We start from the raw sequence: 27,192 nt of genomic DNA on the forward strand, positions 1-27,192 counted from the left end.
CGCCTCAAGAATTTCAGCGCACAGTGGGCTCACTCGCAGGTGGACCCCTGGATCCTGCAGGTAGTATCTCAGGGTTACAGGTTGGAATTCGAGAAGTCTCCCCCTCGCCGGTTCCTAAAGTCTGCTTTGCCAACGTCTCCCTCCGACAGGGCGACGGTATTGGAAGCCATTCACAAGCTGTATTCTCAGCAGGTGATAGTCAAGGTACCCCTTCTACAACAGGGAAAGGGGTATTACTCCACGCTATTTGTGGTACCGAAGCCGGACGGCTCGGTAAGACCTATTCTAAATCTGAAATCTCTGAACCTGTACATACAAAAATTCAAGTTCAAGATGGAGTCACTCAGAGCAGTGATAGCGAATCTGGAAGAGGGGGATTTTATGGTGTCCTTGGACATCAAGGATGCTTACCTTCATGTCCCAATTTGCCCTTCACACCAAGGGTACCTCAGGTTCGTGGTACAAAACTGTCATTATCAGTTTCAGACGCTGCCGTTTGGATTGTCCACGGCACCCAGGGTCTTTACCAAGGTAATGGCCGAAATGATGACTCTTCTTCGAAGAGAAGGCGTATTAATTATCCCTTACTTGGACGATCTCCTGATAAGGGCAAGATCCAGAGAACAGCTGGAGGTCGGAGTAGCACTAACTCAAGTAGTGCTCCAACAGCACGGGTGGATTCTGAATTTTCCAAAATCCCAACTGATCCCGACGACACGTCTGCTGTTCCTAGGGATGATTCTGGACACTGTTCAGAAAAAGGTATTTCTTCCGGAGGAGAAAGCCAGGGAGTTATCCGAACTAGTCAGGAACCTCCTAAAACCAGGGACAGTGTCTGTGCATCAATGCACAAGAGTCCTGGGAAAAATGGTGGCTTCTTACGAAGCGATTCCATTCGGCAGATTCCATGCACAAATTTTTCAGTGGGATCTGCTAGACAAATGGTCCGGATCGCATCTGCAGATGCATCAGCGGATAAAATTGTCGACAAGGACAAGGGTCTCTCTGCTATGGTGGTTGCAGAGTACTCATCTGTTAGAGGGCCGCAGATTCGGCATACAGAACTGGGTCCTAGTAACCACGGATGCCAGCCTGAGAGGCTGGGGAGCGGTCACACGAGGAAGAAACTTCCAGGGCGTGTGGTCAAGCCTGGAAACGTCTCTTCACATAAATATACTGGAGCTAAGAGCAATCTACAATGCTCTAAGCCTGGCAAAACCTCTGCTTCAGGGTCAGCCGGTGTTGAACCAGTCGGACAACATCACGGCAGTCGCCCACGTAAACAGACAGGGCGGCACAAGAAGCAGGAGGGCAATGGCAGAAGCTGCAAGGATTCTTCGCTGGGCGGAAAATCATGTGATAGCACTGTCAGCAGTGTTCATTCCGGGAGTGGAAAACTGGGAAGCAGACTTCCTCAGCAGACACGATCTTCACCCGGGAGAGTGGGGACTTCATCCAGAAGTCTTCCACATGATTGTGGTCCATTGGGAAAGACCAATGGTGGACATGATGGCGTCCCGCCTCAACAAAAAACTGGACAGGTATTGCGCCAGGTCAAGAGACCCTCAGGCAATAGCTGTGGACGCTCTGGTAACACCATGGGTGTACCAGTCAGTGTATGTGTTCCCTCCTCTGCCTCTCATACCCAAGGTACTGAGAATTATACGGCAAAGGGGAGTAAGAACGATGCTCGTGGCTCCGGACTGGCCAAGAAGGACTTGGTACCCGGAACTTCAGGAGATGCTCACGGAAGATCCGTGGCCTCTACCTCTAAGAAGGGACCTGCTTCAGCAGGGACCGTGTCTATTCCAAGACTTACCGCGGCTGCGTTTGACGGCATGGCGGTTGAACGCCGGATCCTAAGGGAAAAAGGCATTCCGGAAGAGGTCATCCCTACCCTGGTCAAAGCCAGGAAGGAGGTGACTGCACAACATTATCACCGCATTTGGAAAAAAAATATGTTGCATGGTGTGAGGCCAGGAAGGCCCCGACAGAGGAATTTCAACTGGGTCGATTCCTACATTTCCTGCAAACAGGATTATCTATGGGCCTCAAATTAGGGTCCATTAAGGTTCAAATTTCGGCCCTGTCGATATTCTTCCAGAAAGAATTGGCTTCAGTTCCTGAAGTTCAGACTTTTGTAAAAGGAGTACTACATATACAGCCCCCGGTTGTGCCCCCAGTGGCACCGTGGGATCTCAATGTAGTTTTGGATTTTCTCAAATCCCATTGGTTTGAGTCACTCAAATCGGTAGATTTGAAATATCTTACATGGAAAGTAACCATGCTACTGGCTCTGGCTTCAGCCAGGAGAGTGTCAGAATTGGCAGCTTTATCATATAAAAGCCCATATCTGATTTTCCATTCGGACAGGGCAGAATTGAGGACGCGTCCTCATTTTCTGCCTAAGGTGGTATCAGCGTTTCACCTGAACCAGCCTATTGTGGTGCCTGCGGCTACTAGCGATTTGGAGGATTCCAAGTTGCTGGACGTTGTCAGAGCATTGAAAATATATATTTCAAGGACGGCTGGAGTCAGAAAATCTGACTCGCTGTTTATACTATATGCACCCAACAAGCTGGGTGCTCCTGCTTCTAAGCAGACGATTGCTCGTTGGATTTGTAGCACAATTCAACTGGCACATTCTGTGGCAGGCTTGCCACAGCCTAAATCTGTCAAGGCCCACTCCACAAGGAAGGTGGGCTCATCTTGGGCGGCTGCCCGAGGGGTCTCGGCATTACAACTCTGCCGAGCAGCTACGTGGTCAGGGGAGAACACGTTTGTAAAATTCTACAAATTTGATACCCTGGCTAAGGAGGACCTGGAGTTCTCTCATTCGGTGCTGCAGAGTCATCCGCACTCTCCCGCCCGTTTGGGAGCTTTGGTATAATCCCCATGGTCCTGACGGAGTCCCAGCATCCACTAGGACGTCAGAGAAAATAAGATTTTACTTACCGATAAATCTATTTCTCGTAGTCCGTAGTGGATGCTGGGCGCCCATCCCAAGTGCGGATTGTCTGCAATACTTGTACATAGTTATTGTTACAAAAAAATCGGGTTGTTTATTGTTGTGAGCCATCTTTTCAGAGGCTCCTACGTTATCATACTGTTAACTGGGTTCAGATCACAAGTTGTACGGTGTGATTGGTGTGGCTGGTTTGAGTCTTACCCGGGATTCAAAATCCTTCCTTATTGTGTACGCTCGTCCGGGCACAGTATCCTAACTGAGGCTTGGAGGAGGGTCATAGGGGGAGGAGCCAGTACACACCACCTAGTGGTCAAACTTTTAAATTTTGTGCCCTGTCTCCTGCGGAGCCGCTATTCCCCATGGTCCTGATGGAGTCCCAGCATCCACTACGGACTACGAGAAATAGATTTATCGGTAAGTAAAATCTTATTTTTTGTCGGTTCCAGATGAGACTTTGGATGGTTCAGAATCCAACCATGCTCCTTGAGCAGATGCGTCGTGAGAGCAATGGATCTTAACAACTTCTCCTTGGACGATGCGTTGATCAGCAGATCGTCCAGATACGGAATTATGTTCACCCCCTGCTTGCTGAGGAGAACCATCATCGCTGCCATCACCTTGGTGAAGACCCTCGGTGCCGTGGAGAGACCGAACGGCAGTGCCTGAAACTTATAGTGATCGTCTAACAGTGCAAACCTGAGATAAGCCTGATGAGGCGACCAAATGGGAATGTGTAGGTACGCATACCAGGAACTCCCCCTCCGTCAGTCCTGAGATAACTGCCCTCAGAGACTCCATCTTGAATTTGAAGTTTCTGATATAAGGGTTCAAAGATTTCAAGTTCAGAATTGGCGTTACTGAACCATCCGGATTCGGAACCACAAAAAGGTTTGAATAGTAACCCATGGTCAACTGATGAGGTGGAACTGGAACAATGACCTCGGACACTATCAATTTTCGGATAGCGTCCAGTAGAATAGCTCTGTCTGCCGGCAAAGTAGGCAAGCCTGATTTGAAGAATCTGTGAGGTGGGAGAGTTTGAAACTCCAGCCTGTACCCCCGGGACACAATATCCTGTATCCAGGGGTCCAGGCCAGATGACACCCAGACGTGGCTGAAATGCCGGAGTCTTGCTCCCACCTGACCTTCCTCCAGGCTTTGCGGTCCACCATCATGCTAAGGACTTTAAGGTACCAGGAGCAGGTTTCTGGTCCTGGGAACCTGCGGGAGCAGGCTTTTTGGATTTGGCACGACCACCTCTAAAGAAGGTGTGAGAGAGCTTGTTCTTTCTAGGCCTAGTGGGCCGAAAGGACTGTGACGTGTTGGGAGTAAAGGCTTCTTCGTAGCCGATGCAGCTGAGGGGAGAAAAGGAGACTTACCCGCTGTAGCCGTGGCAATCCACGCATCCAGCGCCTCCCCAGAGCCTGACCTGTATAGTGTAGGCTCTCCACACTTTTCCTGGATTCTGCGTCCGCAGACCATTGGCGCAGCCAGAGACCCCTGCGAGCCGAGACGGACATGGAGCAGCCATGGAACCCAGATCCTTCATGGATTATACCAGGAACCCTGCAGAATCCTGTATGTTACGTAAAAATAAATCAACGTCTCCTTTATCCATCGTAGTCAAGTCCTCCTGCAGAGTGATTGACCACTTTGCTATAGCTTTTGAAATCCATGCACAGGCAATAGTAGGCCGCAGTATAGCCCCTGAAGCCGTGTATATGGATTTGAGTGTAGCATCCACTTTGCGATCTGCCGGGTCTTTCAACGCGGTAGATCCCGGGACTGGTAAGACCACCTGTCTTGACAGCCTAGAGACAGAGGCGTCAACTATAGGCGGAGACTCCCATTTTTTTCTATCATTCTCCGGGAAGGGAAAAGCAACCAGAACCCTTTTAGGGATCTGGATTTTTTTCTCCGGGTTTTCCCAGGCTTTTTCAAATATAGCATTTAATTCCTTAGATGCCGGGAATGTGAGAGGGGCTTTCTTACTGTCTGTGAAAAAGGCCTCCTCAACCTGCTCAGGAGGTGTGTCAGAAATATGTAACACATCCCGCATGGCCTCAATCATCAACTGCAGCAGCAGCCTCCCTGTAAAAAAACAAACACTAAAATAAACTTTTCTAAAGAAGCTCTGTAGAGCTCCCCTAGCTGTGACCGGCTCCTCCGGGCACATTTTCTAAACTGAGTCTGATAGGAGGGGCATAGAGGGAGGAGCCAGCCCACACTGTTGAACTCTTAAAAGTGCCAATGGCTCCTGGTGGACCAGTCTATACCCCATGGTACTAATATGGACCCCAGCATCCTCTAGGACGTAAGAGAAACACAATTATTTTCTTTTTGAATCCACTTTTTATTTACAGGCACTTGGGACGGGCCATGGGGACCAGGTTTGTGCTTAGTTATGCAAAGCTCTATATGGGCCGCTTCAAGGAAACTCATATATGGAGCGGCCCACAACCTGGTCCTCTATGGGTGTGACATTGACGATTTCTTTATTATTTGGGAAGGAGGGCGGTCTTTAGCACATGTTTTTTAGAGACTTGTTGAATAAGAATACACACAATTTAAAGATCACTTACACATTTAATTATGAACGAATTGATATTCTTGATGTATCATTCACGGTTCCAAATAACATTGTGATCTTGGCCGACTATGTTAAACCGGTGGGAATAAATAATTATTTGCACTTCAATAGCGGCCAAAGATCAGTAGTACTATGAAGTACAGTAAGTCCCCTATTAAAGAAAAGAGAGGTGAATTTGTACCTTTTATCTCCAAATTCAGCAATAAATAAAGTAATAGTAAGGGAATTATTAGAACTAATTATAAAATTCTGACACAGGATCCTATTCTATCCAAGTGTATGAAAGATACAACGGATATTGGGCCTAATTCAGACAAATTTAGCACATCTACGATCGGTCACACAGACATGTGGGGGGACGCCCAGCACAGGGCTAGTCCGCCGCGCTTGTCAGGCACTACCCCCCCGCACAAGTACAAAAGCCTCGCACAGCGGCGTTGCTTTTGTACTTTAGGAGAAGCTCCCTGCCAGCGCAGCTCCTGCTCGCTGGCAGGAGCTACTCGTCGCTGTGAGGGTCACAGCGGCTGCGTGTGACATCACGCAGCCGGCGCGCCCCCCAGCCCCAACGGTCCGGGCACACCTGTGTTGCCCGGCCCGCACCCCCTAAACACCGCCGGCCTGCCCCCTCCCGCTCAGCGCTCGTTTCTGCCTGACAATCAGGCAGAGGTGATCGCAGGGCTGAGACAGCCGTCGGCTGTCTGGCATGTGCCGGCAGACTCTGCAGCCCCGGTGCAGTTCAGACCTGATCGGCTGCTGTGCGAAAACACTGATCACAGCACTGGTCAGGTCTGAATTAGGCCCATTATCTTTTAGAGGAATAAGAACCTTAAAAATATATTAGCGCCAAGCAGACTTAAATAGAAAATCCATTCCCTCCCAGTATATACTTGCCAGGGCTGTAACTAGAGTGGTGCAGGCAGTGCCCAGCACACAGCACATATGCCTTTTGGGCGGAGAATCGTCCGCATCCACCTGCTAAGGATTCTGCACTGGTGCCAGCTGCAGTGGTGCCTGCTGCAATGTATGCAGCGGCGCGCCCGGGCCCTTTTCTGCCGGGTGCACCGTTACATACATTAGCAGTGGGCATCACTACAGCTGCCCGCCCATGTGCTCCGCCCCCTCCCGGCCAGTAGTGGATTTACTGCTAAGCAATGTAAGTGGGTCAGCTGCTGCTGAGGGGGGACATTGTCATTATTTGCAGCGACGCACAGGCTGCAGGACACGACGCATCCCTTGTCATCACGCCCAGTTCCTGGTTCCCGTCTGCTGTGCTGTCCCATCTCCGGACTAGGAGTGACAGTGCAGACTAGAGTCCCAGGAGCTCCTGCCACCTCTCCGGCATGGGTGCAGGCCCCTGACCATGCCCCGCTCTGTTGTTACCGGCACAGCTGGGATGTACCCGGGAGCTGTACGTAGTGCGCCCATGCTCTTCCCATACTTGGCAGCAGTGAGAGCTGGCACCCGGGCACTGCGGCTTTTATCCTTAATCCATCTCAGGGTAGATTACGCACCGCTGTCAGGTCTGTGCCAGGAGTCACTATGCTCTTATGGAGACCAGTGTCAGGCTGCCTCCTAGTTACACGGGCGCTGTTATTGCAGCTTGTCCTCTTTATACATTGCAGGTCTTATTAACTCATGAAATGCGTTTCTTGCACTGCCGAGTAGTGGCCTTACAGGGGCCCATGTATTGCGTCACTGATCGTGGATAGTAAGTGATTTGTTCTCATTTATCTATCTATCTATCTATCTATCTATCTATCTATCTATCTATCTATCTATCTATCCTTACTTCATTATCTCATCCTTGTCCTCCATTTCATTCTCTCGCTCTCCACCCCTGCCCCCTCCCCCGCCTCTCTCTCTATCTCTTCTTAACCATCTACCTCCATCTTGCTTCTTGTCTCATTCCACGGCCTCTCTCTCCCCTTTGTTGTTGGCCCTCTTTGGCTTCCTTCTCTCTGAAACCGGGTATATTGTCTGTGGAAACAGGTGTGAACTGTAATTACTGACCCATTAACTCACCTGTGCATGATAAAGAAATCCAGAAAACATGACCTGTTAGGAGGTGACTTGAGGACTAGAGTGGAGAACCACTCTAAAGCCCCTTTCAGACATAATTACCCGGCTTCAACACGGAGCGCAGAGCGTGGGCTGAAGCCGGGGCTACCCCTTTCACACATGGGTGGTGAACCCGGGTAATTCCTGGGTCGTCACCCTTCACACCGGATCGGTTCTTCCAGTGACTCGGGTCTACCGTCTTTCAGTGGGCACTTTGAGAAGATCTCATCTCCAAGCACTACTTTCCCCAGCCAATCAATTTCTTTTAGGGTCTTGATGAACCGGATCGCACCTTTCAGACCTAAGCCGGGACGTCTACCCCAGTTGCAAGTCTCGTAAAAAACCCGGGTAGACCCTTTCAGGCATAAGCCGGACCTGGGTCAATGTGCGTTCATGTGCAAAAAGCCGGAATTTATGCTTATGGGCCTGATTCAGACCTGATCGTAGCTCCCGGCCAGCGCAGCTTTTGCGTTCTGGCCGGGAGCTACTCGTCGCTACCCGGGTCGCAGCCTACCCGGGCAAACGCCGCCGTGCCGCCCCCTCCCGCCTCTGCCTGTCAATCAGGCAGAGGCGAACGCTAGGCAACGACAGCCGTCTTCTGTCAGCAATGCGCCGGCGCATGCGCACTTCTGACCTGATCGCTGCGCTGCGATGAACGGCAGTGTGCGATCAGGTCACAATTACCCCCTTTGTCTGAAAGGGTTATCACTGATCTCATTACATTCCACCCAATAGTACATGTTTACCTTATATCTATATAATAACTCTACAAGGTCTGCCCCAAGTCAGATATGGGCACTGGGAGCCGAGGGGGCATGACTGAAACAGTCCGCTGGTGGGGCTGGGGTGACCCGGCCTATGCCTGGTCCGTATAACTATACTATGAAACAACCTGTGATGAGAGAATTGACCAGGCAGGAAAAGCGACAGGGCACGAAATGCCGACACCGATTAATATTTCACAGAAATTTTATTACAAAAATTCAACCTCTCTCTAAACTGAGATGTACAACTACAGACAAGGATGATTCCACAATGTACACTTACTGTTAAAGTGCTAACACACAGCATTCATGTTACACAACAGAGGGTCCATGTACTGTAAACAGCGCGGTACAGCATAACTCTACAGAAATGAGTGCAAATGAAAATAAACATTTCCTACATGATAATCGAACCACGGGCCTGGATACCGCCACGGCGACCAAACACCACCTCTCCCGTGGTCGCCAGCGGTACAGTACAGAGATCTGCCCACAGCAGTATGAAACACAGATAGTAAAACAAAGTGCTCAGGTTTCCTACACACATAGGAGGCAGCCATTTTGTGGGCTGAACCAGTATCCATGGCAGGGGTTCCTGTTGGTTGATATCGCTAAGGCGCAAAACAGCTGGAGAAATATTCATGAGATAGCCGCCTCAGTGATGCAGCAGGCTGCCAGTGATTTCATTGGCGAGGAAGCCATATTGGTGAAGCTGACAAAATGGCTGCCTCCGCTGAATGGAAGGATGCACTTTCTTTAATGGCTTCACAGCCCCCTGCAATTGTAAAGTTTCCAACTAGAGAACCGACTTCTGAGATACTTCTTCACAATAACACATTTGTTCCTATGGCAGGGAATACTGTAATATCCCAACGTTTATCAGTAGTATAAAAAAAATGCTTTAAATAGAGCAATTCCCTTTAGTTTTTCTTTTATAACAATTTCTTCTTTAAATGTATCTACAAGATAAATTCCTATCGTACAGACACCAGGGGGTATATTTACTAAGATGGGAGTTCAATTTAAAATGGGATGTTGCCCATAGCAACCAATCAGATTCCAGGTATTATCTTCTAGAAGGTGCTAGATAAATGAGAAGTAGAATCTGATTGGTTGCTATGAGCAACATCCCATCTTAAATAGAACTCCCATTTTAGTAATTTACCCCCAGGTCGGGCTATATTGTTACATACACACTGAATAGCCTTGGTGGCAAGATGGCGGTCCTTTTCCGGAAAAATGGTGCCATCATGGCTGCCTGCCATACTGATTCCATTTTAGCGGCTTGCCATTTCTGTCTTCAATATGTACAAACCCCAGCACGGTTTATGGGCTTATTTTACATCTCTGATCGACCAACTACACCACTTGGGGCGGTTCCTGAACCAGGCGTCACATTACCTGCAGCCGGCGGCGACGGGGCGCTGCAGCCGCACAGGAGTGCCAACGTCTTCCCAGCCCTGGTATTTAACGATTTAGAAAATAAAATCAGTATCAGCGAAAATGGGAAGTGACGATGACGTAAAAAACAAACAAACCACAGGACAAGGCCCAATGAAAGTTCGGCTGAATGGCCGACCACTACTCAAATTTATCAAATAAATAATTTAAAAGTCCGATTTATCAAAGGGAAGCGTAGAATGGATGCAGAAGCTGCCAGTGTTCCTCAGAAAGACAGCAGGAGGCCTCAGTCTATGCCACTCACTCCTCGGTCCACCGACACCTAAACGGGATGGGCAGAGGTCTCATGGCAGGACGCAAAGTGTGACCTAGCTACATACACAAAGCGTCACATGTCTATTCACGGAAATTCCAGGGAGGACTGGAAAGCACCAACGGTATTCAGATAATCAGATCAATCTTCTTCACAGGTGTAGAACCACGTGTGGACGTAACAGAAGACGACGCTGGAACAGGTACCCACTCACAGGGTCTATTTTATACAGTGTGGATGGAATGGCAGATCAGTGGTCACCGAAATGTTTCTGATCCCTGGTGTGGTGTATTCCACCCGATCTTTTCCGGTCGGAGACGCTCAGGTAAGTTACTCCGCTGCTCGCTGATGGAAGCAGAAGAGGCATGTTTCTGGAAACGCGTGTACTTACGCGCATACGCGTTTCGAGTGTTGACCCTGCGCAAGGGTCATGACGAGTGGCCAGGACTTGTCCCGGCGTAAGTTACTTCTCCGATGCATCCTAGAAGATGAACGTTTTCCCAACAGAAGGAGTCCGTCAGGCGCTTGCTCCTTCCTCTTCAATGACCCGATTCATGCTGGTACCATGGGTGATGTGGGAAAGGGGATTGTTCAAGTCTCTGATGCTGCCCTGCTTGGACTGCTCATTGAGTCTGTGTGTGCTGCTGTGGAGGGAGTGGTCCGTGAGGCGGGACAGGCTGCCGTGGGGGGCGCGTTCCTCTATTCCTCGGTAGCTGCACGGTGTGTACCTGGAAGGAGAAGAACTCGTTAGTCACGTCATCTGGACTCATGGACCCTTTAAAGTGTAGAGCCCCCGGTTATTCATTTAGAATAAGCCCATTACCAAATGCAGTTCCACTAATCACAAGGCGCTTTTACAGTGCGACTGAGGGCGGTCTCGCCTCAACAGTAACCTGCGGTTCTCTGACTGCGAGTGATACTACAGGGCCCAGCACACTGGCTGGGAGGACATGCTGGCACCTGTAGTACGACAACAGCTGGAGGGCCGGAGGCTGCCTACCTCTGCTCTTGCTCAGTATGCAGTAAGATCAAAAGACCTGTGATAAGAGGCTTCTCACATACAGCAGGTTACAGCGTCCCGGAACAGAATCCAAAGTCTTTTGATGTGATTGCAAAATAAATTTGAAGGACTTTAAAAGAAGGGGGGGGGGGGGACTTTGAAAACACCTGCACTCATTTATTTCATCCTGCCGCTAAGTTAGCAGCTCAGTAACTGTTCTCGCTACCACCGAGGACTCTTAGCCCCCCAGAACACATGCTGCTGTTCACAGGTGGAGCGCTGGAGGATTGAGCAGCTTAAAAAAACGCTGACCTTTAATGCAAAGGGCCTTACAAGAAAACTTTCCACATTCATAAATTTATGTGGAAGACCTTGGAGATAAGGCTAAGGTCGCAGCGGAGGCATTATTTTTCCCTATGCACACCACCACACTTGACTAACAGCAGAGTAGATCTATATTTCTATATTTATGAACGGAACTGGATACCTTTGTATATTAGAGCAATGGTATTTTAGGTTCAGGGGCCTCTTGTAGAGGAGTTTATACCGTAGAGGGTAATCCCCTTGATTGATCAATGTATGCCTCTAGAATGTGTATATTATATTATATGGGCACCTCACGTGTGGACGTGTGATCTACTGCCAATGTGGGCAGCGATTTTGAGTTGCGCACGTAGGAAACGTACTTGGGCAGATCTCGCATTGCACAGAACCGCACACCTCATTACTCCGATCTCCACTTAAATCACAACAGCACTGTGGGTAGGAGCAGCAGATAAAATCTTCCAGGCTGTATTAAATAAACTATAACACTCTGTCTATGTTTTAATAAACGGTGGCTTCAACAAAATGGCCATCACTATAGTTTTATGATGTTTTGGCTCTAGTGTTTTCCCGTGGATATAGGGGGGAAAAAGTAATTGCGGAACGATAGTTCCCTGAGCTCATCTGTAGCTTATTGGCTGCTGCGAGTGATCCGGAGCACTGGACAACTAAATATAACATTCATTTTCATTTTTTTACTCATTTCAATTGGGTAAAGAAAGTTGATATTAGTGATGAGTTTTACATTCGTTACTTATGACTCACTTTTCTAAATTAGACATACGTTATTATATTTACATGCATTCATTATAATTTTTTTTATTATTACTGCAACTTGTTTTTTTCTTTCTTTTTCCCCCCTTTTTTTTAAATTTATTTTAATTGCGCATTGGGAAACCCCTGTAGAATGCCTGCCTTTGACGCAATCTTTTCATCTCTTACGTCTGAGTAAATTTTCAATACTTGATTATTTCTTTCGACGGCAGCATTTAATTGATTTATATATTTCTTATGAGCAACATAAGGGACTGGCAAAGACATGCAAGAACGCACTGTGCGCTAATTCTTACCATTGTTACTTTTCTGAACTAGGTACACCCCCCCTTCCCGAAACCCCCCCAAAATATAATACCCTAATTCTATGGAGTATTGATGTACTATATATATGTATTTTACTGTAGATGTCTAAGGGGGTGGTATTCATGTGACCGCCGGTCAGCTGACCGACAGTCACATGACCTCCTCCACGAGCCCGACGGCTCACTGTCCCGATGGTCGGCATGCCGACCAACAGGGACTATTTCCACTTGTGGGTGTCCACGACACCCATAGAGTGGGAATAGAACCCGTGGCGACCGCAGGTCGCCACCGAGCCCGCAGCGTGGCGAGCGCAGCGAGCCCGCAAGGGGCTTGCTGCACTCGCCCCTCCCCGCCGGGATCCCGGCGTCGGTATGCTGCCGGGATCCCGGCGTCGGTAAGCTGGCCGGCGGTCAGGAGACCGCCGGTCACCAGTACTACACCCGTCTGAGGCATTAGTAGATACAAAAACATTATTTTTTTAAAGATTTTACAAATAATTGTCCAATTTTTTTAAAGATTTATTTTTTTTGTACTATGGTACGGGGCGTAGTAAAAGAGTAGGGGGCCTGTGTCGTCATCCGGCCCCCTCCTCTCTAATTGGGCAGCGCATAAGGGAGTAGACTGTGGTGCTGTGCGCCCATTCTCCTGCTGATTTGTGCAGTTACCGAAACGGGACTCCAGGGACATAAGTACTGAAGAAATGGGTGCAGGGCAGAGACGGAACTACCACTGGTGCAGCAGGTGCACTGGGGCCCCTGAGGACTAAGGGGCCCACTGCTACCCAGAACAGCAATGAGTTATTCCCTGCCCCCCCCCCACACAACACAGGATATTGCGTTTGTACCTCTGTCACCCACTGTTTCTCCCTGTCCCCTTTTCCATGTCACCCACTGTTTCTCCCTGTCCCCTTCTCCCTGTCACCCACTGTCTCTCCCTGTCCCCTTCTCCCTGTCACCCACTGTCTCTCCCTGTCCCCTTCTCCCTGTCACCCACTGTCTCTCCCTGTCGCCCTCTCAATCAGCGTCTGCCTCCCCTGCCTTCCACTGCCACCCTTTTCCTCCCCTTGTCTTCCGCTGTCAATCTCTGCCTCCCCCTGCCATAGGCTATCACCCTCTGCCTCTCCCTGTCACCCACTGCTGTCTGGCATATTGCAAACTTGGGTTGGGGTGGAGGACGGGGGCCCAAATTAATTTTTTGCACCTGGGCCCACCAGTCACAAGTTCCGCCACTGGTGCAGGGTGTTCTGTGTGTATCGCACACCCTGCATCCATTATAGACACGCCACTGCTCCAGGGGAATATAGCAACACTTTTATAAGTCTCCACTGCTTTTAGCAAAAATGGATCTACTGGAACCTTCGTCTGATTGTGCAAACATAACAGTAACTACCAGGTCAGTATCATCGTGGATAGACTACTAATGCCTGGGATAGGAAGCCCGATTCAGACCTGACATGCAACTGCACAGGTCTGCCTGCCAGCAGATGATTCCAGAGATGGCTCTATGCATGCGTGGAATTATCCGGTTGCCATGGTGCATGGACATTTACATACAGCTGCATGGCATTAGCAACCTGATACACTCCAGGGCTGCGTTCCAGCTTTCAAAAGGGCCGCAAATTACCCTTCATCACAGTAAGAAGTTAACTAAGTGAGAATATGTAGAAGAGATCATTATGAATACTGTCCAGCTGTAAGGAGCATACAGTGTAATAAATACGGGCGCTCCCTGAGTATACGGCGACACTACTGCAGAGAAGCAGGGCTCTCCCTCACCTTCCGTCCCTGGAGCGATGCAGGCTGCCGTGGTAACTGCTCATCTTGCTGTGCACGCTCCCTGCTTTGCTTCTCTGGTCATCTACCATAGCCAGCTGGGTGGATGAGGCGTGGGTGGATGTTCCCTGAGTGGAGGTCCCACGTGATTTCCGGACGATGGGGGTATTCGGGTCCCGAAGCAGGGACTGGGCAAAGTCCGGCTCCTGCAGGACCTGGCGGCTTTCATTAACACCTCTGCTGAGAGAACATAAGATGAGAAATGACACGTTATGTTTCCAGGAGCCGACCAAGACGCAACACAGGACGCAGCAGCGGGGGCCAGACAGCTGCTTACAGGCCCCGCCCCCTGCTGTAGCCACTGCAGGGAGATGCTGGCTCTGGCCTGGCTGCACGCTTACGGCAATACTGAATTGCTCCGATAATATGGTATCTGACGCCGCAATTCACAGTGAATCGGATACCAGATTATCGTGGCATCTTAGCGGCATACTGATGACTGTACCTCAGAAACGGCAATTTTTTGTTGACAAAAATGTTATCTGCATAAAACCGCTGTAAGTTCTATAGTGTTACAAGTTATGTTTAAATGTTATAAGCAGTATTGATGAACAGCCCCCAGGTATACCGGGTGAGGGTCTAACCAAGCAGCTTAGGTACTCACTCTTTTTTCCTGCGACCGTGGAAGAAGCTGGCCCACTCGAAGCAGGTCTTCTTACTGCCCACCCAGAACACGGACGGTATACCCACTACCAGCGCCATCAGATACTTCATCAGGAAAAGGATGAGGTCAGGGCGGCTCGTCTGTGTCACCTGCAAACACGCCAAAACAAAGTAAAATAAGAAATTAGTCCAACCTACAGTATGAACGACTAGCGAGCCTCTGTGTGACAGGACGCTGTACACAGTGATGGTGATGGCGCTATGCCGAACCCATTGGGCAATTAGCGTACAGCTACACACCTATGACGCACTCTCAATGCAGTGTTTCCAAAGTGCCCCTCTCAGGCTGGATATGGGAGCATCGCGAGGGGACATTATAAATATTAGCGTTGTTGTTAGACAATCATTTTGCAGCAAGAAGAAATTTAAAATTACAACAAAAAAATGGAATTTTAAGAACTTTTGCCCTTATTTATCAATGAGTGATACATTTCACTGTGAGTGATAAATTGCACCAGCCAATCAGCTCCTGTCATTTTTCAAACTCAGCCTGTGATATGGAAGAAAGGAGCTGATTGGCTGGTGCAATTTATCACTCACAGTGAAATTCATCACTCATTGGTAAATAAGGGCGATAGTGTTTTACCTTCTGGAACATGACCAATTGGAATGACTTTACATCAACAATATCTATATTTACATTCCTGAAGAGTTTGAATAACAGATGGAGAAGTCACGGTGCAGGACTAGAGTAATATCACGTGGAGTGCGTCCGGCGCCCGCGCTGTATAGTGTAGTCTATGTACACTGTCACACAGGACAGGTTACACAATGCAAATCAAACCAGCTAAACAATGAATACGCACAGAGTAAGACGGAGGGGGTATATTTACTAAAGGTCGATGTCCATTGATTTCAAATCGATACAAATTGATCTTAATCGATGTTTTATTCCAGGGGCTAAAACACCCATTTACTAACAAATATTTTTTTTATAGCAATTTTTAAATATTACTAAATATGTGCTTGAGCCCTGGAAACATAAAATCGTCTTGATGAAAATCGACCTTTAGTAAATACACTGTACCCCTAGGTGTGTATAACACACATGGCTAATTGTGTGTCTTTTCTTATGTAACAAGTGGTGTGTCAACGACTTCCAGGAGCCCAGGCCGTGCTCAATCCCTGATTAACTTTTTAAAACTAAGGGGAATAAGCGTCAAACCTCGGAGAGAGATAAAGTACTGACCAATCAGCTCCTACCTGTCATTTTTTAAACACGACCTGTAACGTGGCAGCTAGGAGTTAGGAGCTCTGGGGATCATTCCGACCCGTTCGCACACTGCTGTTTGTCGCAGAGGTGCGAATGGGTCGGTTCTGTGCATGAGCGCCGGCCGCAATGCGCACACGCGTCGTTGCCCAGCGAGCAACGACAGGAATAACGACGAAAACGATCGCTTCCGCGATCACAAGAAGAGTGACATGCGGAAGTCGTTTCGGGGCGTCAATTGACCGTTTTCTGGGAGTGGAGCAGCGAACGTAGGCGTGTCGAGGCGTTTGGAGGGCGGATGTCTGACGTCAATTCCAGGACCTTCATCGCTGAATCCATCGCACTGTGTAAGTAACTGCAGGGCTAGTCTTGTTTCACACAAAACTTTTTTAGCAGAGCAGGGCTACACAAGCGATCGCAGCCTTGCTATGCTAAAATACACTCCCCCATAGGCGGCGTCAAGTTGATAGCACGGGCAGCAAAAAGTTTCAACGTGCGATCAACTCGGAATGACCCCCTCTGAGCGGATTGTTTGGTACTTTACCTCTCTCCAAGGTTTGATACACCTCCCCCTAAATCACCTCCTCTGCTCTGCAAACTACTCAGATCTCCAAATTTCAGACCTCATCCCGAGTGTATTAATATTTTTATTCTAGAAAACCTCCTAGTTCACAAGCACAACGCTCCTTTTCAACTGAAACAAACTAAAACCCTCCAAAAAACAAAAACAAAACACTTTTTGGGCTATTGTGGGCTCGTTCTATTTGACATGTCAGGCGTAATAAGCAAATGACCTACTTTCTGAAAATTCAAAGTCTTCTGAGCAAAACAAACAGAGAAAGAAAACCACAAGGTATAATTTACTTGAGCAGATGACTGACGTTGGCATGTGACCGCCTGAAAAGCAATAGAATAGGCTCAGTGCCGGGGTGAGAAAAGCCTCAGCGGTGAAGGGGTTAAAGCAGAGGCTTCATCTGTATGGAAACTTAAACCTCAAATGAATCTAAATGCAAAACCAATGTTTTTCTCTAACGTGACCCCAACAACTGTGGCCGGTCCATATTAAACTACATTTCCTCTGATCTGTCAGCTTGTTCCTAGGAGGGGAACGATGTCTGGGGCGGTCACTGACACCAGCCGACATGCCAGTAGCAGAAGCAGCTGCTGGTGTTGTTAGCTTGTACAGCTGGTGGGGGCTGCAGCAGGACAAATGTGTAGTGGTGTGTGAGTATTATACCCCAGGGAGCCGTACAGTCCTGCGGCTCATGTAACATCTAGCTTGTTTTACACTCAAAGGACCTGAAAACTAAAAAAAACATATAAGCTTCGTTATACTGACCAATACATATGTAGCCCACAGATCGGGGGGACTTGTGGTTCTTTACAGGAACACAAAGCCAATATCTAGGATAAATATATATATATATACACATATATATACACACGAACTGTTTTAACTTACATTTGTGGCATATGTGGTTACAGGATGCACTTTCTGTGCTTTATATAAATACCAGAATTGCCAAACTCTCCCTGTATGTAAGGGAGACTCCCTGAAATAGCAGCAATCTCCCCAACTCCCTGAATAATCGACCAAACTCCCTGATTGCACTTTGCTCCCATTATGTAGCTGTTATGTTACCGTGCTTGGCAAAAAGAGACATCAGAGATACATACATTCAGATGGGAGTATCAGTGCTATTTCCCTGCACTGGTTCTTAAGGCACAATGGGGCTGATTTATTAAGCTCGGTGGAGTGATAAATTGGAAGGTGATAAATGACCAGCCAGTCAGCTCCTAACTGTCATTTTTCAAACCCAGCCTGTGACATGGTAGTTATGCTCTGATTGGCTGGTGCTTTATCACCTTCCACTTTATCACTTCACCAAGCTTAATAAATCTGCCCCAATAATCCCTATGGCTACATGCATGTTCAACCACGGAACCTTTTCTGTCCGAGGTTGTTCTTGGGCATATGCAGACTGAGTACCGCCATTTTGGTTCTCCTATTGTTTTGATTTTGCACGGAAGGCACCGTGCAATATAGCAGAATACACTATATTGTCACACTGTCAGTGCCATCCATCTAGTGCAGGGGTAGTGCGGCTGCTGTGAAATAACATATCCCAGCATGCCCTGTCACAATACTCGCATGCCCTAATAGCATACTTGCCTACCTGACCCTCTCCATGAGGGAGAAAATGCTCTGTTCCTGGACTTTCCTGGTAATGTATGATTGCCATCACCTGTGGTGAAACGCCTTTCTTATCAATTACCTAGCTCACCACAGGTTATGCCAATCATACATTACCAGGAAAGTCCAGGAACAGAGCATTTTCTCCGTCATGGAAAGGGTCAGGTAGGCAAGTATGCCTAATAGCAAAACTGTGGCAGGGCATGCTGGGATATGTATATATCTCAGTTATGTCCCCTCATTCCACTATGCTAGATGGCATTGCGTGCGTGTGGTACCCGCTACACAACAGGCTGCGGGTAAATAACGCTCGTTAGCAGAACACATCATTGTGTGCTTCCTGGCAGAGCTGCACAGTGCTGGAAACAGACATTTGCTAATTATCCGAGCTGTAGAAGCCTTCGCACGCTAATTCCTTTGTACACCAGTAAGAATAGCACTTGTGCAACCAATGCCCACACTAGGCCTACAATAACTGCCCCCCCCCCCCCTCCGCCCCACTCGGAGACTTGTACATACTGAGTGTACATTTACATCCACCCAACATATCAGTTACCTGGCTATGTGTCAGCTGGGAGGATACGCTGTACACGGACTCCTCTCTCTGTGGGACACAGCATAGCCCTACATAACCCATCCGTGTGACAGCCTGTATTATCTCTTGCAGGACACAAGTGCCGCTTCCATCACTTTCACTGCTGACACAAATGCCTCCCTCATTATGTAGCTGAGGGAAATCTCAACATTTTACCTCATTAATCACATAAATATAGTCGAAAATTAAATTATTTATGATTGTGGAAGGAAACAGGAGTACCCAGAGGAAACCCACGCAAGCATGGGGAGAATATACAAACTCCACACAGATAGGTCCGTGGTGGGAATGGAACTCACAACCTCAGTGCTGTGAGGCAGTAATGCTATCCATTACACCATGGGTCTTCAACCTGTGGCCCTCCAGCTGCTGTGAAACTACACATCCCAGCATGCCCTGCCACAATTTTGCTATTAAGGTATGCTAAAACTGAGGCAGGGCATGCTGGGATGTGTAGTTCCACAGCAGCTGGAGGGTCGCAGGTTGAAGACCCATGCATTACACAGTGTTTTGCTCTTCTTCATTTTTAAATTATATACAGACAAGGGAATGTGAAACAATCGCTCTGATCCATTACTGATCTAGCTCCGAACGTATTGGTCAGTGACCGTCCATATTCACCTTATTACATATTTGCGGAAATTAGCATGATCCTTCCATGTACTGCTGGAAAGCACAGTTGGCATAGTGGCTAACATTACTGTCTTGCAGCCCGGTGGTCGTGAGTTCACATCTTAACCTAGGCAATATGTGTGGAGTTTGTATGTCCTCACTGTGTAAGATTTCAAAGACGGCCCCTGACAGGCCTACACGACTGTTTACTTACTGACGCATAGTATTCAGTCGGCAGGACAGCCCAGGCCGATATAAGCAATATGGCATTATAGCTGTTAGATCAGCAATTCCAGTATCTGCAGGATTGGCCCACATCCGGGTGTGTACTCAGAGAATCGCCCGTGAGACCTTGTCACTATAAACTGCTTGGAGTTATTAGAGAGCCGGATCCAAACGCGCTATGGCAAACACAAAGCTAGTACCCTTATTTCACAGCTGAGGTAATGATCTGCGCACGCAGGAGACGGCCTGCTGCACTACGACAAGTGACAACACGTCTTGTGGTGCCGGAGAGTCACTCATCCAGTGTTTTATTACAGCGAATCCTCCATATCAGAATCCCCTGGAAGCAAATAACACACGTTTTCATATTACTGTCACTTTACAGCCGTGGTAGAACTGCAAGACCCAGCATGCCCTGCCAGCATCTGGAAGGCCAAGGTAGCCAATGTGTTTTACCGAGTATTAATGCAAAGATTAAAAAATTGCTTTTTACACAAACTCCCTTTAAAATCACAATGAAGCAAAGTTTGCTCTACTGTATATAAACCACGTATAGACAGATGCTCCATGTCTGTGGAATGGAAATATTGTCATTTATATATTGGGTTCAGTGCCTTTAACCCCTTCACTGCTGAGGGTTGTGTGTGTACGCTGTCTGGTGGTCCCCAGGCAATAACTACAAAGGGGGCACACTGTTATACAGAGAACACTCCCCTCTTTCAATCACAGGATCACCCACGTGTATTCATGCAAGTATGGGAATGATAGGCACACAACAGGCCGATGGTTTGCGTACAAATACGATATTACGCATGCGTCACTCGCAGACCCCCGTCAGCTGCAGCATGTCGTTCTTGGAGGTCAGGGCAGGACCTGGCACTGGTCTTTAAAACGGGAGCGTGTTGCCCCCTATTTTGAAGGCATAATGGGTCCAGGGTCTGCGTCGTCTAACGCAGACTTCCGGACCCCAGTGATCCTACGGCCAGCCTGAGTACGTTTTAGCTTACACAGGTTGGCCAGTGCTTGTAATAATCGCAAATCACGATGGTGATCCGAGGCTGCGTCTGCGCTCAGACCCTCGCTAATGCTAACAGAAGGTGTCAATCTCCTACAGTATAATTTTAATTAGACAGATTTGCACAGCAATTCCTTACAAACATGAATTGTGTCCAATGTGTCCTCCCCCGTATATGGAAAATAGAGTTTATCAGTAGTACAGGATGATATTGTATGACGATAACAGCGGCCATTTTATTGTAGCACACATCCTCCTTATACTTCTGTACAGTGTTTCCCCCCATGGTGATGGCTTTATCACTGTGTTACACCCACTCGGGGAGATTGGTAGACTCTTCAGAGAGTCAGGGAGATCACCACTATGTTAGGGAGTCTCCCTTATATTCAAGCAGATTTGACAAATAAGTCGTAATATTGTCTGAAGTCCCCCGAGATATATTGGGCGGGATGTACTAATGTACATCGCCGCCCATCGCCACGATGCTGATCGCATATGTACTAACATATGCGATCAGCATTGCGGAGGACAGCTCTTCCGATAAGAGCTGTCCTCCGCGATGCGCAGCGGCAGCCTGACTTCCGGGATTCGGCCCCAGGAGTCAGTCTGCGCATGCGCGGGGTGACGGGGGCGGCCGCAGGGCATGCTGGGAGGGATCCGATCGGATCCCTCACACAGCGCCGCGGAGAGAGGCCCATAGGCTTCTATGGACTATCGCCAGCTAAAGCTGGCGTACCCCGCCGCGGCGCTGTCCTGCCGGCCGGGGGTTAGTACATCAGGAAAATGCGGTAAACAGGGAGTTTACTGCATTTTCCGCTTAGTACATCCCGCCCATTGTACCTTAAATGCAAGTTAACAAGACCTGTCAGATACTTGAAGGCTCCTATTACTGCTTGCAGTGCTGTTGTCTGTGCCCTTCCTCTATGAACTTTCCATTCATGTGAATGGGAAAATGAGGTGTTTATCGACATCACACCTGTGCATTTGAGAAAGGCATGCCATTGATTTGGGATCACATTGAAACATTCCTGACTACTCTCTCGGAATGCCCAGGAGACTCCCGAATTCCGTTGAGCTCTCACAGACTCCAGGGAGAGCAGAGATCCTGCCTGATGATGTGATTTGTGCAAATTTCTCCTATTTAAACCCCACGTTTAGCTTTAGGTGGAGCTATCATCTAAGCTCTCTGGCGCTACCCAACACTCAGGCAGCGGCCGGTACTGCAGCGCAAAAAATGGAATACTTGTCACATCCATTCTGTGTCACAATAGTGTCCTGTTCCACAGGATAATGATGAAATACTGTCTCCGTGTTAATTAATCCGGGCTTCCTGTGTATACCAAGCATTAACATTACACACACTCAATCAAACTGACCTGGCTGTGAACTAGGCTTTTAGTGGGAATCTTGCAATAGAAAAGCCATTGTCTGCAAGCCAGTTCCATCTTTGTCAGAGAAAATGATGAATGAAATGTTTTATTGAAGGAGGCAGAGGAGAGAAGTGCTGAATCTTATCTGCCGGTAACCAAACACTTGAAGAAAGTCTCTAATTTAAAGTTTTGCCAGGCCGGCCTTGTTCCTTTATTGGAGCTCCTCTCCAGAACTTTGTGCAGCCACCTCGGGAGAGACGAGAGCGATAGTCTGATTCAGCCCTGCGTCTCATATTCCAGCAGGAGCGATGTACAGCCACGGCGGCTATGCCAAACCGGAAAGTCAGGTTCTACGCTGACCTCCAGTCTACCCAAGAAATCTCTTACTCTGGGCAGTACATGTCCTGTGCACTACAACAGTGACTCCAGGGTATATAAGCAATGGTTCTGGTATACACCTGCAATTACACTGTAGCTCTACGCAACCAGCGCTGCAGCGGCAGTGTAATTACAAGGCTCAGCATGGGGCATTAGGGTGGAGGCCACATAGGGAATGTATCCTTGCAACATGGCTTCCAAATGGGGGTGAAGGGGTATTGGTGTAAATGGGTGGCAGGCAGTTCCAGGAGATATAATATGCAATATATAAATCATGGCAATGGGTGGCATCTGTGCAGTGTGTGGCTGGCAAATGGTGGGTGTATGGCTGGTAATTTGGGTGTGTGTGTGGGGGGGGCGGGGGTGTACCTGTCACATGGGGCATCTGTGTAATGGCTGGCATATGTCCAGTATATGGGGGGGGTATTTGAAGGGGTGGTGTATTTGTGCCATAGGGGGCATCTGTGCAATGGCTGGCATATATCCAGTATTTGGGGGGGTAGTTGAAGGGTGGTGTATCTGTCACAGGGGGCATTTGTGTAATGGCTGGCATATGTCCAGTATATGGGGGGGTAGTTGAAGGGATGGTGTATCTGTGTCACAGGGGGCATCAGTGCAATGGCTGGCATATGTCCAGTATATGGGGGGGGGGGGGGGTAGTTGAAGGGTGGTGTATCTGTGTCACAGGGGGCATATGTCCAGTATATGTGTGTGTGTGTGTGTGTGTGTGGGGGGGGGGGGGGGGGGCAGCTGAAGGGTGGTGTATCTGTGTCACAGTGTGCATCTGTGCAATGGCTGGCATCTGTGCAGCATGTAGGGGGTACAGTTGAAGGGGTGGTGTATCTGTGCGATGGCTGGCATCTGTGCAGTTGAAGGGGTGGTTTATCTGTGCAATTGCTGCCATCTGTGCAGCAAATGAGGGGTGTAGTTGAACGGTGGTGTATCCGTGCAATGGCTGGCATCTGTGCAGCAAATAAGGGGTGTAGTTGAAGGGGTGGTGTATCTGTGTCACAGGGGGCATCTGTGCAATGGCTGGAATCTGTGCAGCATATAGAGGGTGCAGTTGAAGGGGTGGTGTATCTGTGTCACAGTGGGCATCTGTGCAGCATATAGGGGGTACAGTTGAAGGGGTGGTGTATCTGTGCAATGGCTGGCATCTGTGCAGCATGTAGGGGGTGCAGCTGAAGGGGTGGTGTATCTGTGCAATGGCTGGCATCTGTGCAGCAAATGAGGGGTGTAGTTGAAGGGTGGTGTATCCGTGCAATGGCTGGCATTTGTGTAGCAAATAAGGGGTGTAGTTGAAGGGGTGGTGTATCTGTGTCACAGGGGGCATCTGTGCAATGGCTGGAATCTGTGCAGCATATAGGGGGTGTAGTTGAAGGCGTGGTGTATCTGTGTCACAGGAACCATCAGTGCAATGGCTGGCATCTGTGCAGCAAATGAGGGATGTAGTTGAAGGGGTGGTGTATTTGTCACAGGGGGCACCTGTGCAATGGCTGGAATCTGTGCAGCATATAGGGGGTGCAGTTGAAGGGGTGGTGCATTTGTGCAATGGCTGGCATCTGTGCAGCATATAGGGGGTGTAGTTGAAGGGTGGTGTATCCGTGCAATGGCTGGCATCTGTGCAGCAAATAAGGGGTGTAGTTGAAGGGGTGGTGTATCTGTGTCACAGGGGACATCTGTACAATGGCTGGCATCTGTGCAGCAAATAAGGGGTGTAGTTGAAGGGGTGGTGTATCTGTGTCACAGGGGACATCTGTACAATGGCTGGCATCTGTGCAGCATATAGGGGGTGTAGTTGAAGGGGTGGTGTATCTGTGTCACAGGGGGCATCTGTGCAATGGCTGGAATCTGTGCAGCATATAGGGGGTGTAGTTGAAGGCGTGGTGTATCTGTGTCACAGGGGCCATCAGTGCAATGGCTGGCATCTGTGCAGCAAATGAGGGATGTAGTTGAAGGGGTGGTGTATTTGTCACAGGGGGCACCTGTGCAATGGCTGGAATCTGTGCAGCATATAGGGGGTGCAGTTGAAGGGGTGGTGCATTTGTGCAATGGCTGGCAACTGTGCAGCATATAGGGGGTGTAGTTGAAGGGTGGTGTATCCGTGCAATGGCTGGCATCTGTGCAGCAAATAAGGGGTGTAGTTGAAGGGGTGGTGTATCTGTGTCACAGGGGACATCTGTACAATGGCTGGCATCTGTGCAGCAAATAAGGGGTGTAGTTGAAGGGGTGGTGTATCTGTGTCACAGGGGACATCTGTACAATGGCTGGCATCTGTGCAGCATATAGGGGGTGCAGTTGAAAGGGTGGTGTATCTGTGTCACAGTGGGCATCTGTGCAGCATAGTGTAGGATGTGGTGGTTGCTAGGTATGACGTGTAATATTATGCTCTCCCATACATGCAGACATCCTTTGGACAGTGACAGATTTGTGTAGCGCTGGAGTGGGGCTCCCTGGTTACAGGGTCACTCTCTTCTCTCCAGCTATTGTACCTTTGACTTGTAGTCCCCTGGATGTCTCCCTGATAAGCAGAAAGTGCTACGGTGATGCCATCAGAGCGCAGTGCATTGATAGGCAGCGTCCTCATAAATCTTGGCCCAGCTCAGTGTGTAGGTGATAGAGGCACTTTACCCAGAATATGCGGCTATTACCCTGGCACCCGGAAATGGACCAGGATTTGTACTCTATACATTGTATACACAGCAGAACGGTACAAATGTGCTGCGTAAAGGGCCGGAATACACCATTATCTGCACGAATGTACATTAGTGAGGTTGTCCTTGAACCTTCGGTGTAATTGCGGAACAGATGAGCTGATAATAGCGCCTGTCTCTGCAGATGCTGGGGTCACTCTGTAAGGAATACATGCACATCAATCACTGGCTGGAGGGAGGGGTCAGTAAATCCCTGGAGAAATTACCACTGAGCTGAAACGTTCCCCCGGCGGCACAGAAGAGACACAGTCAGTACTGACACGGAGACATGCATCCAATACATCTACATATAAGGGGCAGAGGGTAATATGGGCAGATGCTCAGTGATCAGGCAGCAGCAGGGACACAGCATTGCCTCTGCAGTACAACCAGCTGTGCATGAGTGACCCCCATCTGTAATATGCTGGCCTTATCATTACGCTAAGCTCCCGTCTGATGGGTTTAACAGGGATGTTTCTTCCGTACAAGCCAATGATGTGAGACGGGTAATGCGGGAGTGCCATTAATGATGCCGTTATTTTCTTTCCCTGTTAGAATTTTATGGCTTACTGTGTAATGTGCTTATATGCATCAGCTGGTTGTCGTGTTCTGAGCAAGAGTAATGGGGAGACCCTCAGAGCGGCCTCTGTTGTACCCTGCGAGTGCAAGCTCTTCTGTCACTGCCAAAGGTATAATGGGGAGACCCTCAGAGCGGCATCTGTCGTACCCTGCGAGTGCAAGCTCTTCTGTCACTGCCAAAGGTATAATGGTGAGACCCTCAGAGCTGCCTCTGTCGTACCCTGCGAGTGGAAGCTCTTCTGTCACTGCCAAAGGCATAATGGTGAGACCCCCAGAGCTGCCTCTGTCATATCCTGTGAGTGCAAGCTCTTCTGTCACTGCCAAAGGCGTAATGGTGAGACCCTCAGAGCAGCCTCTGTCGTATCCTGCGAGTGCAAGCTCTTGTGTCACTGCCATAGGCGTAATGGTGAGACCCTCAGAGCTGCCTCTGTCGTATCCTGTGAGTGCAAGCTCTTCTGTCACTGCCAAAGGTGTAATGGTGAGACCCTCAGAGCAGCCTCTGTCGTATCCTGTGAGTGCAAGCTCTTCTGTCACTGCCAAAGGCGTAATGGTGAGACCCTCAGAGCAGCCTCTGTCGCACCCTGTGAGTGCAAGCTCTTCTGCCACTGCCATAGGCGTAATGGTGAGACCCTAAGAGCAGCCTCTGTCGTATCCTGTGAGTGCAAGCTCTTGTGTCACTGCCAAAGGTATAATGGTGAGACCCTCAGAGCTGCCTCTGTCATATCCTGTGAGTGCAAGCTCTTGTGTCACTGCCATAGGCGTAATGGTGAGACCCTCAGAGCAGCCTCTGTCGTATCCTGCGAGTGCAAGCTCTTGTGTCACTGCCATAGGCGTAATGGTGAGACCCTCAGAGCTGCCTCTGTCGTATCCTGTGAGTGCAAGCTCTTCTGTCACTGCCAAAGGTGTAATGGTGAGACCCTCAGAGCAGCCTCTGTCGTATCCTGCGAGTGCAAGCTCTTGTGTCACTGCCATAGGCGTAATGGTGAGACCCTCAGAGCTGCCTCTGTCGTATCCTGTGAGTGCAAGCTCTTCTGTCACTGCCAAAGGTGTAATGGTGAGATCCTCAGAGCAGCCTCTGTCGTATCCTGTGAGTGCAAGCTCTTCTGTCACTGCCATAGGCGTAATGGTGAGACCCTAAGAGCAGCCTCTGTCGTATCCTGTGAGTGCAAGCTCTTGTGTCACTGCCAAAGGTATAATGGTGAGACCCTCAGAGCAGCCTCTGTCGTATCCTGTGAGTGCAAGCTCTTCTGTCACTGCCATAGGCGTAATGGTGAGACCCTAAGAGCAGCCTCTGTCGTATCCTGTGAGTGCAAGCTCTTGTGTCACTG

At 48.9% G+C, this 27,192-nt stretch overlaps 1 protein-coding gene across 2 annotated transcripts in view; it reads right to left on the minus strand.

The window, feature by feature from the left end:
• Nucleotides 1-8,567: 8,567 nt before the first annotated feature.
• FZD3 (frizzled class receptor 3) overlaps nt 8,568-27,192 on the minus strand; it is a 75,196-nt gene continuing 56,571 nt past the window's right edge. The window contains exons 5-7 of one of the 2 annotated variants that reach the window (XM_063915037.1): nt 14,935-15,083; nt 14,274-14,507; nt 8,568-10,822 (exon numbers count right to left, since the gene is read on the minus strand). In XM_063915037.1, coding sequence (XP_063771107.1) covers nt 10,612-10,822; nt 14,274-14,507; nt 14,935-15,083 — 594 coding nt within the window. In that variant the 3' untranslated portion in view covers nt 8,568-10,611. Of the gene's footprint in view, nt 10,823-14,273; nt 14,511-14,934; nt 15,084-27,192 lie in introns of both variants that reach the window. The other variant, XM_063915036.1, reaches the window with a different exon arrangement.

This window comes from Pseudophryne corroboree, chromosome 4, assembly GCF_028390025.1.
Source record: "Pseudophryne corroboree isolate aPseCor3 chromosome 4, aPseCor3.hap2, whole genome shotgun sequence".
Classification (NCBI taxonomy): domain Eukaryota; kingdom Metazoa; phylum Chordata; class Amphibia; order Anura; family Myobatrachidae; genus Pseudophryne; species Pseudophryne corroboree.